Genomic DNA, 17,133 nt, shown 5'->3' with positions numbered 1-17,133 from the left:
TCGTTGCTCAGCTTCCACCGGCCACTTCCCTCCACGTCAGGCTACTACTCTGCTCTTGACGTTAGTTGTCCTTCTCGGTCCTCTCTCTCTCCCCCCTGCTCCCGCAAGTAAGCTCGCCATTCTTTCCATCCTCTGCTACCTCCTCCATCCCTGGATTTTAATTTGTTTGTTTTCTCAGGCCATGGAGGTTGTCAGCCAAGACTGCGCGCCCTACACCCATGGCGTCATCATCCACTTCTAACTCCGCTTCTCCTGCATCCTCGTCGGCCTCGCACGCACCCTCCGCTAGGCAGGCGGTCGCCGTCCTCATCGCTGTTGCAGGGTTCCTACGCACATATGGTGCGTGCTCTTCTTGCTCCCTTCTCTCTGTCCTTTTCTAGTAGTGGTTGGTTTCTAGTGCAGCACATCAATCAATATGCAAGACTAGTCGTTAGTTCCTCTAAAAAGAAGATTTTGCAAGACGAGGTGATTGTGCGCACGCATGCGTGTTTGCCTGGGATGTGAGAGCTAACTCACCTAGGAATTCCTTGTGCATTATGTGAATATTCCTTCAGTTTCAGGTTTAATTTATCGTTGAAGGACCGCAAAATAGCGATGCCAGAGGGGGTGTGAATGGAAACTTCAAAATTCTTTTAAAACTTTTTATCCTTGGCTCGTAAACAATCTAAAATGAACACTCACCAAAGACGTGAGATACACGTACTAACTAGTAGCAAGGTACCACACGTGAAGCCTTAGGCCCACCCAAAAGTACTCAAGCACCAATGGAAACAAGCTCTCAAAGAAACGGATCGAACTGCACAAAACTAGAGGTGGCAGACTGTACGCTACAGTACCTCAGACAGTCCGCTACAATACCTCGGACTGTCTGCTACAGTTTATAGATTAAGGTCATGCCATGATGCAAAAAAGATCAAATCATGCTGACAGTTTAGGATCCTCTTGTCGTTATCTATTAAGGTCGTTTTGCTAGTGTTTTACTTATGATGGAGGTAGCTCAAGTTTAACTTTTGGTGGTATAATATATTCACTACACCATAGCCCTAGAATAGCAATGTCCCCTCGATCGGGATAGGGATTGGTCAGTATAGATCTATGCCGACACTTATATGCAGCCGCTGCAAGTGGTGTCGGGACAGTTTATAGCGACCGATATACTTTTAGCGACCGAAAGTCTAACGAAATGTTGAAGAAATACCGACCAACAAGTTGATGGAATGTAGTACTTTTACCGTCCAACAGTTTATGGCTAATGGTATTTGTACCAACCAACCATCCAACCCAAAGATCACATCAAAATACATTAATAATCTTATATCAACCAAATCATATAATTATTTTAGACATTAAACATACAAGCTCACATTCAATATCATATAAAATCAAGTCACGATGACATAGCTTCGATTTCATTCATGCCAATCGGTATATGTAACATTCATGCTCGCTACAATATAATGTTCTTCAAATCACACAAGTCTAGCTTGCACACTACACAGATAACATACCCAAGGAGTTCTCTACAAAAAGTTACATAATCAAAAGCAACTACATCCATCGCCAAGCAGTTCTTTACAAAATGTTATGTCATCCAAAGCAACTAGCATCCATCAATGTTTTGTCTCCATCTCACAAAATGTCTGATCTGCTTGTCGACACAGAATAATCATGTTACAGCTAGCGCCTTCCACCTAAAAAACCAAAACATATTTTCAGCTCCAACTACTAGTATGTGGTCTCAACTACAATGGAACATGCTAAAATGCCAAGGTTTTGTATCAGAATAGATTATTTTCTTCTATTCTAGGCTATATATACAAATTCCAAGACTAAAGCATATATTAATATCTCAAAAATATATTGATGGGTTGTCAGATTTTTAGAAAACATGTGATTCTCATGTTTTTCACATAAGATTCTGTCATATGGTTATTGATATTACTTCAGAGATAACCATATTATCTAATTAGTTACAACCATTTCTTATGGATAAAATTCATGTTGCAGACATGCTACGTCAAGATCTATGGTCATTGGGCAAGTGAATTGTCACATTTGTTAATATTTTTTCTTTATACTTGATTCATCTTTTTCACTATGTCGCAATACTACTTTAGTTACCACCATCATAATTGCTAGCATGTATGAGTTAATAAGTTGCAACCATCCTAACAGGTTCTTCTACATTTTCACTTCCAGAAATAGTGATCCAATTCACTTCATCATTACTTCCAGAAATAGTGATCCAATTCACTTCATCATTAAGTAGGCAATGAATAAGAACCAGTACTATCAAATTCTTTCGCTTGTGTGTTGTATACATAGCAGGGTGTGTTCAGCATCATAGGTTGCAGCTTGGTGAAAGTAAAATTCAGAAAAATACATACCTACAGTAGACTTGGGTGAATGTGATGCCTTGCTGACCCTCAACTATTACAAATATCATTAATTAGAAACTTCCTTCATTTATCACATATATGAATAAAAGAAACAAAGGCAAGTATAGTATAATACTCTATTGTATGGCCACTGAACTGACATTGATATAGCATCACCCATAGTCTCCATGTCACCATAAGGGCGAGGTAGTATTGTATCCTTTTTAATGACAACCTTCATAACGACTTCATAAAATAGCCTTCGAAGAGGTTGGCCTTCTAATACATTCTTTGGATTTGTTGAAATAACTATTGCCTTAGCCACAGGTTGTGGCCTCAACAAGTTATATAATATGACCTCCTTTCCAACCTAAAATGGTTTATGCACTTGTTAGCAAAAACTAAACAAATATATAGAACTGTTAGAACTAAAAGCACCATTATCATCAGGTGAAATAAAAGGGACTTTATTCTTCTTTGTGGCTACATGTTTTATGGGACTAGTAGCGCTGCACTCTCGATGAAGATCAATTGATCCTCTATAACACTATGCACAGAGGAGGCAAAAATACGCTATGTGGATGGGGCAACAATAGGCTATGTGGATGGAGGAGCAGCAGGTTGTGTGGATGGGGCAGGAGCATGCTGCGTAGACAAGACAACATCACACGTGCACAACGTAGAAGCATGTTGCACAGACACAGCAGGAGCATGCTGCGTAGACAAGACAGTGGCATGTGCAGACAGGGCAGACGCATGCTGTGCAGGCAGGGTAGGAGCATGCTGCGTAGACAGGACAACAGCACGCGCAGATAGGGCAGCATGCTCAGATAAGAAATTAGAATGCTGCATAGATGGGACAGTAGGAGGCCTAGGAACAAGCATGTAATCATCTTCATCATAGTGGTCAGAGTTTTCATTCATATCTACAAAAACTTCATCTTCAAATGTTTGATCATGATGTGCCTTATCATTGTGTTCTTCAGCTGCATAAACAATACAAGGATAACATGAATTATTCACATGTCACCTTATTAATTATTATCCAGCATAGGAAATATTATTCAATCATAACTTAAGTATTTCAAAGGCTAAAGTTCTTTAGAGAATTAGAACCGTTCTGTGAAGTGATTTCTATATTTCTTCTTTCTTGCACCATCCTTGCCTCCTCCAGACTCTCTTCTAATTCTTGTATGCGTCCTTCTAGAGAAGCTTCCTCATTTTTCAACCTTTTTACGAGATAGAACTTCCATTTGTAGCCTTGTTGACTTGTAGCACTTCAAACCAGGGGTACCAACATCTTAGAGAGTTGATCCTAAAGCAAAAGCACGAACACGTCCCCTTGGCTCCTTTTCTCCACAAGCAACAGCAAAGACATCACCTTGTTGAATTGATCTTTCTGTCAACTCTAAGCGAGCTTCAACAATTTTTTAAAAGTTTGTTCTAGGAAAATAGAATATGGATGTTTATTGACTAGAGAGAAATATTACATACTCAAATTCTTTTATGGAAAAGAACTTACTATAGTTGGCTCCGCTTGTTGGGTTGGAACTCCACTTTTTCTTGTATGTGTTTTGATATATATTTTATCTCTTCGAGCCATGCGCCCCATCTCTATAGCCTAAAATTGTTTTTATTCAGTACTAAATTGCAGCAAAATAATGCACTAAAATTGAATGCAAAGAGTTATTTTCTATACCATTTCATGTCTAGAACAAGCAAAGCTCTTGCTTCGTGATGTATGATGTATCCCCAACTTTGCATGATCAGCTTTGGATATTTCCACTTGAGCCTAAGATAAAAATTGTTAAGTTCAAGAAATATATTGAAGTACAAAACTCAAAATATGTATACATATAAATTTTTACAACTTACTTCAAAATCAGGAGAGGTCCAGTGCTTAGTAAGGAACTTCCGGTCAATATCTTTAACTCTATCACTATATTTTGGCTGCAGTTCCTCAATGGTTACTTTTTCATCAAAAAAATTGGGCTGCCTTAAATTCCTTCCATTTCCTTACAGAAGTGACTAGAAACTAGTCTTTGGCAGCCTCATCAACATCATAGATTGCCTAATTTTGCATCGAGAAAACATAGCAAATTAGTCCTTAAGGTGATAATCCAATACTCAGCATAAGAATCGAATAGGCCATAGTTCATAGCTGATCAGTATAGAAAACAGTAAAACAGTATAGAAAACAATGCAGTACATGATGTGTGGCAGATTTCAGCAATCAAGGTCTAAAGAATTGAAGAGGGAAAAATACCTTTAAAGCGGCCCACACTACCTGAAGACACTGACATGGCTTCATCCATCTAACGAGCACAAGTGCACAACATGGCACGTAGGGAAGAAAGCAAGCAAACGTAACCTTTCTTCTTGACGTAGTTTGTGGTCGTAGCAGCAGGGCCCAACGTCGTTGCCTGGCACCTCAGCCCTCGCAGCTGCTCTAGCCCACACAAATCACTTGTCGTCGCGGATCCCAAAAGACCGAGCACGAGGGCGGCTTGGGGTTGGGGCGCCAATTGGGCGTCGGGTGAGTTGGAGTTCGATGTCGACGACGAAGCTAGCGCACAGGCAAGTGCAGATGAGGCCGTGGGACTTGCGACGGCGTAGGAGCTAGGCGTGCGCAGAGGACGCGACGAGACCTGTGATGGAGCCAGCTGGGTGGCGACGTAGAGAGAGGCGGCGGGGAACTAGTTGAGGCTGAAGACTGAATGAACAAAAAGGTAGGGTTTGGAGAGAAGGTATATGGGCCTAAGATGTTGCCGGGAAGGCCTTTTTTCATTTTCAACTTCCCGTGTATGATTTTTTCTCTTCGCTTTCCGCGGGTCTTTTTTCATAATGGTGCGCAAGAGTCACAGTCTATATATATGTATCGACTAATCGTCTGCCCCCTTTATTGATCTATCCCGACCGATGGTGTAACAATACAGCCAAATATATATATTCCACTAATCATATGTCATAATAGGTATGTTTACCGACACTTAGTCCGTGATCAAGATATACCGACCGACAATCCAATAACGACACATGTGTGAAGACAAAGTCCACCATGACGTGTCTATCGAAACTTCATACTTTATTTATTTATATCTTTAGAGAGCTAACAGAAGTAGAAAATAATGTATAAATTTATGGGTCTGACAGTGGTAGGGGGCACGAGTCCCCTAAATCCACCCTAGGTATATATGGTATAAGTGACGATGATCGCAATCACCCGGCTGCTAGGAGTAAGCTACACCACCTTCATATGATATGACAAGGCTCTCAAGATCATGTGGTCATGGTTGACTAATTATAATTTATAGTGCTAATATATTCTCTCTTAGATTGGATAGAGAATCAACAATGCAAATTAGGAGGAAGGGAGGAATATCTTTACCATGTTACTATACTAGCTAGAATTCCAATTGTACGCTCACCGTAACAAACTTCATAGTACTTCCTTCGTCTACCAAGGGTAATGTTTCATAATTTAATGTAATGTTTTATAATTTTATACGTTTGACCAATTAATTACAAAATATAGTTTTATAATAAATAGATTGAGTTATAAATGTAAATATTTATTATCTAAAAATTTAGTCAACGTGAACCACTTCTAACTGACATGATCCGTAATTATTTTTTATTTTATAGGCGATGTGACAGCAACTAGCCGTCCATGGGAATCCAACTTGTTTAGTTCGTGATAAAAAGTTTTTAGTAGCACTTATATTTATATTTAGTAATTATTATTTAACTATAAATTAAGATAGATTTAAAGATTCGTCTTGTAAATTATAGGCTGTATAATTAATTATTTTTTATCTATATTTAATATTTATGTACGTATGTTTTTTGTTTTTGAGTGAAATTAAACGAGACCATAATATAGAAACATCCATGCATGTTTTATTGTCCTCGCCATCAAAGCGTGGCACTGACATGATCCGTAATTATTTTTTGTTTTATGAAAACTTACCAAAGAGATGATGTGACAGCAGTTAGTGGTCCATGAGTTCGTGTGACAGCAGCTAGTCGTCCATGAAAATTAGTTCGTAGGTACTATAGCACTTGCATTTATATTTAGATTTTATTTAGTTATAAAAGGTTTTAAAATTTTGATATTATAGCAAATTTTATTTATATTTGATAAGTACTCCCTCCGTCCCAAAAAGAGTGACGTTTTTGACTTTGAGACATCGTGTTTGACCGTTCGTCTTATTTAAAAATTTTATGTAAATTACAAAATAAATTAATCATAAGCAAAGTATCTCTAATGATAAAATAAGTCTTAACAAAATATATAATATTTATGTAAAAAATTTGAATAAAACGAATGATCAAATAAGATGTCTGAAATTCTAAAACGACACTCTTTTTGGGACGGAGGGAGTATTGTTTAAATATAAATTAACTAAACTCAAAAATTTATCTAACTATATAATTAATTTTTATTTTTGTCTATATTAATGCTCCATGCATGTTCAGAAAAAACCTAAAAAACTAAAATACTTGCAACTCTGGAGAATTCAAACCTAAGACCTCTCATTCAACACTGTCACCCTCTACCACCAGACCACACAATCATTTATGTATATATATAATATGCTATCTTTTTATATCAATATTTCGTAATATTACATTGGGTAATTTTGCTACTAAATAAATTCAAATGAAAAAATTTTAACTATAAAGTTTTATATCTTGTCGAGTACTATAATTTGATATATAATGTATCGCCATCAGAGATAGTTTAAAATTTTTTACAAAATTGAGCCTTTAAATATGTGAATTTTAAATACATATTTGAGACTTTGATGACTTTAAATCAAAAACTTGTCAATATCAAATATGTAGATTAGGTGAACCACTAAAACTTTGATATTAACTATGTGAATATTGGAGATAATTTAGGAATTCAAAATTTTAAATTTCAAAATTCATAACCATTGAACATATGTTTGAGAATCTAAACATATTCAAATTAAAAACTTTTCAACTATAAAGTTGTAGATTTTATCAAGAACTATAACTTTTGTATAGACTATGTCAACGTCTGAGATTGTTTGATAATTATAAATTTTAAATTTTAAAATCTGCACACTTAAAATAATATTTTTTGACCCTAAATAGTTTCAATTTATAAACTTTTTAACTACAAAGTTGTACATCACATCAAAAACTACAATTTTTTAATATAAAGTTTATCTTTATCAAATGTATATGAAAAAGTTATAAATTAATCTTTGTTGTAACCATCGAAGCGGACATTTTAACGTAACCGCCATGATTAATAACTAACCGTGGCGGGCATTAACTTTTGTATAGACTATGTCACGTCTGAGATTGTTTGATAATTATAAATTTTAAATTTTAAAATCTGCACACTTAAAATAATATTTTTTGACCCTAAATAGTTTCAATTTATAAACTTTTTAACTACAAAGTTGTACATCACATCAAAAACTACAATTTTTTAATATAAAGTTTATCTTTATCCAAATTTATATGAAAAAGTTATAAATTAATCTTTGTTGTAACCATCGAAGCGGACATTTTAACGTAACCGCCATGATTAATAACTAACCATGGCGGGCATTTTAAAGTAATCACCACAGTTAATATCTGGACAGTTAACTTACAATGTCCGCCACAGTTAATAACTCGCGCTTATTTTACAATATCATAACTCATTAACCGTAGCGCTTATTTTACAATGTTCTTATTTTACAATGTCATAACTCATTAACCGTAGCGCTTATTTTACAATGTCTGCCACAATTAATTATTAACCGTGACGGTTGTTCAGTGGGCTGGTCCGCTTCAACCGGCGTGAATAATCATGGCGGACAAAAGTAACACCCACTTCGAAGTATTGCGTAAAATAAAATATATAGTAATGATATATGTGTAATTAGTTTTTATTTTCATCTATATTTAGTACTTTATAAATGTGCCACAGATATGACAGAGAATTTCAGAAAGTTCTTAAATGTTAGGATAAACTAAATAATACTTTAGTAATTATTATTTAACCATATATTAAAGTAGGCGTAAATCTCATAAATCACAGACGGTACAATTAATTATTTTTTATTTATAGATAGAGAATCTTAATTTTTTTTTGGTTCTTATGACTAGCCATAATATATATAGAAACATAGTACTGCATGCATGTTTTATTGTCCTCGTCATCAAAGCGTGGCACGCACATGGGTGGACGCAGCTTTGAGGATACTTGAACGACAGAAGACGTACGATATAGATGACCGTGCTGCATGCCGCGTCCACAGCTCGATCATCGGCGCGTACATTCTAGCTATGTTACCCATGCATGTATGCATGCATTATTATTACAGGTTACACATTGCATGTAGCTACTAGATACAGTATACATATATATATATATATATATATATATATATATATATATATAGCGACGTCCGCGATGTCGTCGATCGTCATCAGGGCGTAGCTTAGAGCCGCTAGCTATAGATGGAGCTAGCACTGCCTGATGCACTTGCACTGTCGCATGACGCCGTCGCAGTTGCCGCCGCCCCATCCCTCCTGCAAGCACACCTGCGCGCAGTTGTGGTCCGACATGCAGAGCCCCTTGAAGCCCGCGCTCCGGCGCCGGCACACGCGCGCCTCCGCCAACGGCACCGCCACCTCCTCTGCATGTATATATTATATTATATATATATATATATATATAGGATGCAGCTTATAATATATATAAATAAAATATAAACCCACGTGCGTTAAGAGCCCATCCACATTTAGTTCCCAAAAGTTTTTAAAATTCTCCATTAAATATATGTAAAAACAAAAATTAATTACACAGTTTATTTGTAAATCACGAAACTCTTACACATATATAGTACATTAAATATATGTAAAAACAAAAATTAATTACACAGTTTATTTGTAAATCACGAGACGAATCTTTTAAGCCTAGTTACTAAATGGACAATGTTTATCAAATAAAAACAAAAATGCTATAATATCGAAATCTAAAAATTTTTCGAACAAAACAAGGCCTCACTTGTCTTAAAAAAGCGCTAATCTATTAAACGGAAGCAAATAGTAGGATCGTACTAAATAATTGATAGATTTGACAGATAAATCGAATTGGTTAACAGATTTGACGGCCGGATAAATTGAAGATAATGTAGCTAGGCTGTATGCATGACGTACGTGCAACGACGATGAGCAGCAGCAGGAGGACGGCCACCTGCGTCGCCACTTTCCTCATCGTCCACATGCTGATCGATCGGTCTCCTAGGACGATGGATGGATAGATGAGCGTGTTCGTGCAAAGGCGATGCTGATCTGTCTCGTGGCCCGCAGATATATATATAGGCGCCGCGCGCCGGCCGGCCGGCGCATGCAAGAGCGGCGCCGCGTGGCGAGCGAGCTCCGGCCGTGCTGCAGGTGCACGTGGCTGCCCGCACGGGCTGCATGCGTGCCAGGTCGATCAGTAGTGTCAGTATAGCACGACACGTGTACGTACGGCGCCAGTCATGCATGCAGCACGCAGCTGATTCCCATCGCCTGTGTCTGGCATGCACGGGAGATCGGAGTCGATCGGAGGAGAGCTCGTCGAGACGAGGTTGTTGCACCGCTGTCCTCAGGCGGTGGCAAGCTAGCTAGCAGCGTGGCAGCAGGTGGCAGGGGGCGACCCGCCACGTGTCCCCCGCCACGTGACTATAAGTACCTTGCTGTGCCACACGTACACCTCCACTATCACTGTCATCATCATCGATCCATCGATCGATCACCTCACCTCACCTCACCTGTCCGTACGTCGTCGTCGTCGTCGTCACTAATCCGATCCACAGTCGTACGTCGTCGATCGATGGAGTTCAGGTCGTCCAGGGCCACCGTGTGCGCGCTCCTCCTGATGCTGCTCGTGCTCTCACGTAATATATAATGATATAATATAATTTGTCGATCGACGACCGGCTTATAATGTGCTAGTATTTCTTTCGTCCATCTGCCTCATCGATCACCTTCCTTCCTTCATTCACAGACGACGGCGGCGACAATGGCGGCGGGACGTCGTCGGCGATGGTGGCGGAGGCCCGGGTGTGCATGGGCAAGAGCCAGCACCACTCGTTCCCCTGCATCTCCGACCGCCTCTGCAGCAACGAGTGCGTCAAGGAGGAGGGCGGCTGGACCGCCGGATACTGCCACCTCCGCTACTGCAGGTGCCAGAAGGCATGCTAAGCTTAAAATACCTGGGGCCCTTGGTTATATATGGCTTGGCAGAAATGTAGTAGTAATACCGTACTACGTCGACGTGCTTGCTTGCACCTACACAACTGGCCGAGTACCATGCATGTAAGGTAAGGTGATGTCATGTAATGTAACAACAATAATAACAGGGGCATCATATCCTTGCAATGTTCCAGAGTAGTAGTAACAGATTCTACGTTTCCCACCATCAGTCAGCAACGTTTCCATCACTTAATTTAATCATTGCAATACTCATTTAAGCTCAATCCACCTGTTGCCATGCTGCGGTATACAAACTGGCACCCACCGAGAAGACCTTTGGTTGCATCAGCATCATCCCTCTCTTTTTCAGAAAGGGTTTACCTTCATTATCAAGTTTTCAACTAAACTCACAGAGACTTAACATCAGAATTAATTTCCCTATATATAGCCAAGCAATGCCATCAGGCATCAGCACTGGGAAACAACAGATTCTTCCTTCCAGCCAGCGTGCAGCCATCATCAGCCCAGGTCGAGGTAGCTAGGTTCCTTCCATCAGTGATAGTCTCTTCTGCATCCTCGCCATCGTCGGCGGCTTCTTCAGCGACCATCGATCAGTGTTTGAAGTGCCGGATGCCGGTGAAGACGAGGGCCACACCGTACTTGTTGCAGCAGTCCACGGCGTCCTGGTCCCGGATGCTGCCGCCGGGCTCCGCGATCACCGCGATGCCGCTCTGGCACGCCTCCTCCACTGCATCGTTCCAAGCTGCATTGTTCCGGTTCAGCAGCACAATAATTCATTATTAACTAATAACAAGATAAAAAATTGATTGAAATGAACTACTCGGCAAGTGCTTCAATTCCAAATTTTGAAGCCAGCACTTTTTGGTTTCTGTTGCGCCTTACCAAACGGGAAAAAGGCATCGCTGGCCAAAGCAGCTCCCTTGGCCTCCTCTCCTGCCTTCTTGAAAGCAATCCTCAGGCTTTCCCGCCGGTTCGGCTGGCCACTGCCCATGCCCAGCATGCAATTGTTCTGCGGAGACCACCCATCATCAGGCACAGAATCAACAAAATCTACAGCTAGCGATTTCGCTCTCTCCACATAACCTAACCAGTGACGAAAGGTGGTATGCGTGCACTACTGACCTTGGCGATCACAATGGCATTGCTCTTGACGTGCTTGACGCAGAGGCACGCGAATTTCGCGTCCGAAAGCTCACTGTCCTCAAGACTCCTCTCGGACATCTTTGTGAAGGTGATGTCTTCCGGGGTCATATCATCGGACTCCTGAGCCAACCAGCCGCCAGTCACCTGTCGCAGCGACAGCATTCCTTTCCCGCTCCTCTTCGCCTCCAGTATCCTCAGCGTCTTGGATTTCCCTTTCAGGACCTCCAGGCCCTTCTCTGTGTACCCAGGCGCAACCACAATCTCGTAGAACATCCTTGTCTCGCCATCCGTGGGGCTCCTGAACTCACGGATTTCCCTTGCAAGATCCTAAATATGTAGTATGTCAATGTGTCAACATTAATGCATTATGATGCATAGTGGGGCAGCGCAGTTAGAAGATCTGCAGCTGGTGTAGGACTATGGTGCTGGGTTGACACCAAATACCTCATCGATCGTCCTATTGAAGGCAACTATGCCGCCAAATGCGCTGACAGGGTCTCCCTTCACAGCCAACCTGTATGCTTCAAGGATGTCCTGTCGAGACGCTACCCCACACGGATTTGTGTGCTTAACCACAACACAAGTCGGGCTCTCAAACTCCGAGACACAGTTCCATGCAGCATCCGCATCCAAATAATTGTTGTAAGACATTTCCTGTATAAGAAGGTGACGTATGTAAAGTTGCAAACCCCTGAAAATAAACATCACTGTACTGGTATGGTACTCACAAAGATCTGCTTATATGTACCCAATAAAAGGAATAATGAAGTTACAAAAAGCCATGGAAGCAAAACAGACTCATCAATGAGTCAAAATGATTTTGTGTCCCATTTTAGTGAAGCAGTATTAACTAAAAAGAAAACCTGCTCGTCTTACCTTTCCATGGTGTTGAATTGCTGTTGCAATACCACCAGCATTTACTAGAGAAAGACTCTTGTCACCATAAAAGGCAGCCTTTTGATGAGGATTTTCTCCATAACGGAGTGTAGACTTCATTGTGAGGGGCACAGTAAAGCTGGGAGGAAATGGATCTTCTGCATAAGAACATGATGCTGTCATATATGAAAATTGACTGACAAGACTATTAGACAAGCATCACATTTACCAAAAAAGTGCCAATACCTTTATTTGATTGCTTCCACAACCACTCTGAGACAGCTGAATCATAAGAAGCAACATGTTGGAAAGCTTTCCATGCAAGTGTCCTACGGAAATGAGGGTCATCTTGTTTCCCTTCTAGATATTCCAATAGAGCAGGATAATCTTTATGATCAACAACAACAAGAACATCCTTATGATTCTGTCAGCCATAAGAAATAGATCACAAAGTAAGCAAACTGCAAGCCTACAATAATTATTATCAAAATGTATTACTTACTACATAGATTTTGCATGCATAAATGTGTGGAAAATCAACAATTAATGTATCAGCATGTATGATACATTGTAAAATGAAATCAACTTTGCATGACTATAGCTTCCAGTGCACTCCTTCATGAGTATTAAGTAATTTCAAATCACTAATAGTCCAATACAGCTACCTTGGCAGCAGCTCGGATCAATGTAGGCCCACCAATATCAATATTTTCAATGCCATCCTCAAAAGATATTGCACCTGAGGTGACCTTATCATAGAACGGGTACAAATTCACTACAACCACATCAAATGTTCCTGTGAAGAAAGGAAGGGTCCTAGTCAACTTATAATAACACTTCAATGATTGTAGCCTCATCACATGAAACTTGACATGTCATTATATTATTACACTATTGAATAGAAGATTGCGCAACGAACTTAAGAACTCACCAATGCCATGCTCTTTCAGTGCTTTCAGATGATGCTCCTGGTCTCTTCGCGCAAGAATACCACCATGTATACTGGGGTGCAATGTTTTTACTCTACCATCAAGCTGAACGACACAAACAAAAAGTTAGTGGATATGGAAATGTGCAATTTATGCTGTTACTCAAAACTCTCAGAATGATAGTTGACCCTTATGTTTCCAATTTAAACAAGAAGTGAAAGGGAAAGATGTTAGATTCAAATGGAACAGGAACATCTAGTCTAGTAAGCATGGAATTACAAAGTTAGAATTATGCAGTGTTCTGATCAGTTATTCAGACAACTGTTTCGAGAATTGAGGAGACCCATAAGGCCATAAGAGAAGAATTTTCATGAAATGGTACAGGACAATTGTTACATTTGATTCTTGATATAATTTTGAAAAATAGCAAGAGTAAAGAGTTATAACTATTACATGTTTTAAGAACCATTACAAGTAATTATATTTGCAAAATTTCCAACAAACTTTGTTCAGGCATCACTAAATTGATGCTTATCATAAATATATATTTTCAAAAATGCTGCAAAATTAGCATGAATTAGGGTTTACCATTTCAGGAAAGTGTGTAATTTCTTCAACTTTTGTAACATTAACTCCAGATGCTTCCAAACTTGATGCCGTGCCACCAGTGGAAATAATAGAAAACCTACAGGAGCAAAATCTTCATATGAGTATAATAAACAAATATGAACATAAAAAAAATCTGAATCCATGGTTAATCTCATATAAACCCATACTTTGCTAAATATTTTACAAAATGCAATATCCATACAGTGGCGGGCGCAGGATTTGAGGGCTGGGTATTCAAAAAAAAATTTGACAATCAAATGGCTAATTTTTTTTTTTTGACAACCAAATGGAAGGGTTTAAAACTCACGAGAACGGAGGATTGTAAGCCTTGGAGATAGTTTTTTTGTTTTTCTCATATACACATATATATACATATTATATATATATAATTTTTTTCCAAAAAATTTGGGCATTCAACTGAATGCCCATGAATACATTTGGGCCCGCCCCTGTATCCATATATGAACTGTTAACCAATGAAGAGCATGCACGTGGAGAGAGAAACTATCATAAGGAAAAATCCTTTGTGAAAGGGTTGAGATAAGTTAGGGATTACTTCGCAATAATTTATCATGACGAATGATTATATAATGATACTGATACAATAATAAATAAAACACAGAAATACTTGCAGCCAACAAATCTAACATGAGCCCAAAATACATGCAACCGATTGTGGATTATACAATTCAAAGTAACGGCACGTTAAGTGATCAGAAGATAAAAGGGTTACCCCAAACGCTGAAGACCATTTCCAAGATTAGCCAGGTCTGTTTTATCTGATAATGATATCAGTGCTTGCTTCACTCCTGTAGCTGTAGAAACTAATACTTAGTCCATAGTTTTTTTTCAGAATCGATTACTAATCCATAATACAAAATCTTTGTGTTGATTAATGAACAAGGTAAGCTGGAGGGTGCATAAAACTTTCTGGTACGTAAGTATGTAATAATGGATCTGAATCTGTTTCTTCAAAATTCAAACATTAGAATCCTTGGTAAGATAAAATGTACACAAGGCACCAAATCAAACATATATCTAACTAACTTCTGGATGGAAGTCAAACAACAAGAACAAAAGGATATCATGAACACAAAGTGATTGACTATCATGTTCAACATAGACTTATAAATATTAAAGTTTGCATTAGACTGCACCACCGAGGGGCCATTTAATCCTGAATGTGTAATGGCGCCGCATAGACATTGAGACCTTGGGGCAGTAAAACCACTATATGAGACATTCTGATGGTCTCCGACACATAGCTTCTATTCAAACAGAACAGAACTTTGATTATGCTCTTAACTTAGGAAGAAAATCACACATAGATTGTGCCATCACTAAGGCCCAGCCTGGCAACCCCTAGATAATATAATCTAGGTTGGAAGATTAAATAATCTGAAAATCTTACCTATCCTAACGCTTGCATAAGGCTTGGGAAGGGTTGAAGTGATCCCAATCCCTTATAGGCCTACTCAAACTAAGCTCATGCCCATTCGCCACTCGATCTTTCGGAGGGAAATAAACCGATCACACATTGTGCTTCAGCAAGTGCAACAGCAACTAAACCAGCATCGTGCAAACATAGAAGTCAGGAAAAGCATATTCCTAATGATAGTCACATTCCCTCTAAACTAATGAAGAGAGAACTGAATCTTTCTAGTTTCTACTCCTACACCAATCCAGCTGCAGTGCCAAACCACTAAACCAGAAGACATAAGCACGCACCTCTGAGCCTGGAATCGGTCGCCGTGGACGCTCCGGTCTCCGCAGCAGCCATGGCGCGCCCTGCCGGACGCTCAGCGGCCGAAGACAGCAGTGGGGCGCGGCGGCTCTGTAAGAAACTCAGCTCGGCCAGCTCACCAATCGACAATCAATAAGTTGAAAGAGGGAAGCTCAGAAACATCAGAGGGGGGAGAGAGAGTACGGGGCGGTGGGGAGCTCGGAAGAGGAGGTGGCGCCGCCGGTGCGGGGGTGCGTGTGGGCCTCCTGCGGCGAGCTTGGCGGCGGCGGGAGAGGAGACGAGATAAAGCGGCATCCTCGTAGTTTATTGACACCTTTTCTGTCGCTTTTTTTTTTCTTTCTTTTTTATTATTATTAGAGACTCCTTTCTGTCGATTTTTCTAATGGGGATGGAGATTTTTGAGGGCTAATAAAGCGAGGATCTCATCTTTCAGATGGGCCTAAAATGGCTGGGCTCCACAGGGCCCAAAAGAAATGTACTGGTCGAGTGGGCCTGCCAGGCTGCCACTAGCCACTGGGCTGTCAACGAGCCGAAAAATACTCGTAAAAAAAAAGACATTTTCGCCTCTGCTCAACGCAGAATTTTTTCTTTATTTCTTTTTTTTTTTTTGCAAGGAGCTCAAGGTAGAGATTCCGGGTCTATTTGGTTTCCTTGCTAAATTTTAGCCAGCTAAACTTTAGTTACTTTAGTAACTAGTTCCAAACATATTAACTAAAAGGAGCTAAAATAGTTTAGTCTCACTAATCACTTAAGAGTTGCTAAAATAATTTTAGTTGGCTTGGTCCTAATTAATTAATAGGTTGAGATGACTCGTTCCTAATTAAAGTCAATTTTTTTTTCCTAATTTGATCGAACTCCTAGAAAACATTTTGCACGTGCAAGTTCAATTTTTTCAGAAGAAGAAAAATGTGCCTCTGCCATGGCACACAGCCAATGTGCAAGTTCAAAATGGTATTATCAAAACATATACATTAGAGAATTTAATTAGGGGGTGTTTAGTTCCCCTCATATTCTAAAAAAATTAGGTTTTGGTTCATTATTTTGCAAAATGAAACTAAACACAAGCAAAATTTTTGACAAAAAGGTGGTTATTCTCTATCTTGGATTTTAGCCTCAAGAGACCAAAAAAACCCAAAAGAGCCTCATGAGGGTAATAAATTCTGTATTTTGGATGAAACCAAATATGACCTTAAAAATTTTGGTATTTTGCATTTTATTATTC

The 17,133-nt window shown here is 39.5% G+C and overlaps 3 protein-coding genes across 5 annotated transcripts; 1 reads left to right on the top strand and 2 right to left on the bottom strand.

The window, feature by feature from the left end:
- LOC110437376 (defensin-like protein 21) lies at positions 8,519–9,700 on the bottom strand. The gene is made up of 2 exons (XM_021465836.1): positions 9,567–9,700; positions 8,519–9,043 (listed from the first exon to the last, which is right to left on the bottom strand). The coding sequence occupies exons 1-2, from the start codon at positions 9,631–9,633 to the stop codon at positions 8,871–8,873; spliced, it is 240 nt and encodes a 79-aa protein (XP_021321511.1). The 5' UTR covers positions 9,634–9,700; the 3' UTR covers positions 8,519–8,870.
- On the top strand, positions 10,114–10,782 carry LOC8071174 (defensin-like protein 1). The gene is made up of 2 exons (XM_021465835.1): positions 10,114–10,291; positions 10,402–10,782. The coding sequence occupies exons 1-2, from the start codon at positions 10,228–10,230 to the stop codon at positions 10,596–10,598; spliced, it is 261 nt and encodes an 86-aa protein (XP_021321510.1). The 5' UTR covers positions 10,114–10,227; the 3' UTR covers positions 10,599–10,782.
- On the bottom strand, positions 10,818–16,268 carry LOC8071173 (bifunctional purine biosynthesis protein PurH). 3 transcript variants are annotated; one of them, XM_002443976.2, is made up of 12 exons: positions 16,095–16,266; positions 15,896–16,001; positions 14,901–14,982; positions 14,147–14,243; positions 13,561–13,663; positions 13,295–13,425; positions 12,876–13,053; positions 12,630–12,787; positions 12,198–12,407; positions 11,733–12,080; positions 11,493–11,619; positions 10,818–11,352 (listed from the first exon to the last, which is right to left on the bottom strand). In XM_002443976.2, exons 1-12 carry the CDS (start codon positions 16,203–16,205, stop codon positions 11,201–11,203), a joined length of 1,803 nt encoding a protein of 600 aa, XP_002444021.1. In that variant the 5' UTR covers positions 16,206–16,266; the 3' UTR covers positions 10,818–11,200. The 3 variants fall into 3 exon arrangements, with proteins under 3 accessions (XP_002444021.1, XP_021321508.1, XP_021321509.1); XM_021465833.1 differs by having other exon boundaries at positions 10,820–11,352; positions 12,630–12,784; positions 16,095–16,268; XM_021465834.1 differs by having other exon boundaries at positions 10,820–11,352; positions 14,901–14,976; positions 16,095–16,267.

The sequence above is a fragment of the Sorghum bicolor genome, chromosome 7 (genome assembly GCF_000003195.3).
Source record: "Sorghum bicolor cultivar BTx623 chromosome 7, Sorghum_bicolor_NCBIv3, whole genome shotgun sequence".
Lineage (NCBI taxonomy): Eukaryota > Viridiplantae > Streptophyta > Magnoliopsida > Poales > Poaceae > Sorghum > Sorghum bicolor.
This window is presented reverse-complemented; position numbering and strand designations above follow the sequence as displayed.

Coding starts and splice junctions, on each gene's coding strand:
- LOC110437376 (XM_021465836.1), bottom strand. CDS start 9,633: ATGTGGACGATGAGGAAAGTGGCGACGCAGGTGGCCGTCCTCCTGCTG. Junction 9,044..9,566: donor GCTGCTCATCGTCGTTGCAC/GTACGTCATGCA, acceptor ATATACATGCAG/AGGAGGTGGCGGTGCCGTTG.
- LOC8071174 (XM_021465835.1), top strand. CDS start 10,228: ATGGAGTTCAGGTCGTCCAGGGCCACCGTGTGCGCGCTCCTCCTGATG. Junction 10,292..10,401: donor GATGCTGCTCGTGCTCTCAC/GTAATATATAAT, acceptor CTTCATTCACAG/ACGACGGCGGCGACAATGGC.
- LOC8071173 (XM_002443976.2), bottom strand. CDS start 16,205: ATGCCGCTTTATCTCGTCTCCTCTCCCGCCGCCGCCAAGCTCGCCGCA. Junction 16,002..16,094: donor TCCGAGCTCCCCACCGCCCC/GTACTCTCTCTC, acceptor AGTTTCTTACAG/AGCCGCCGCGCCCCACTGCT. Junction 12,408..12,629: donor CAATTCAACACCATGGAAAG/GTAAGACGAGCA, acceptor CTTCTTATACAG/GAAATGTCTTACAACAATTA.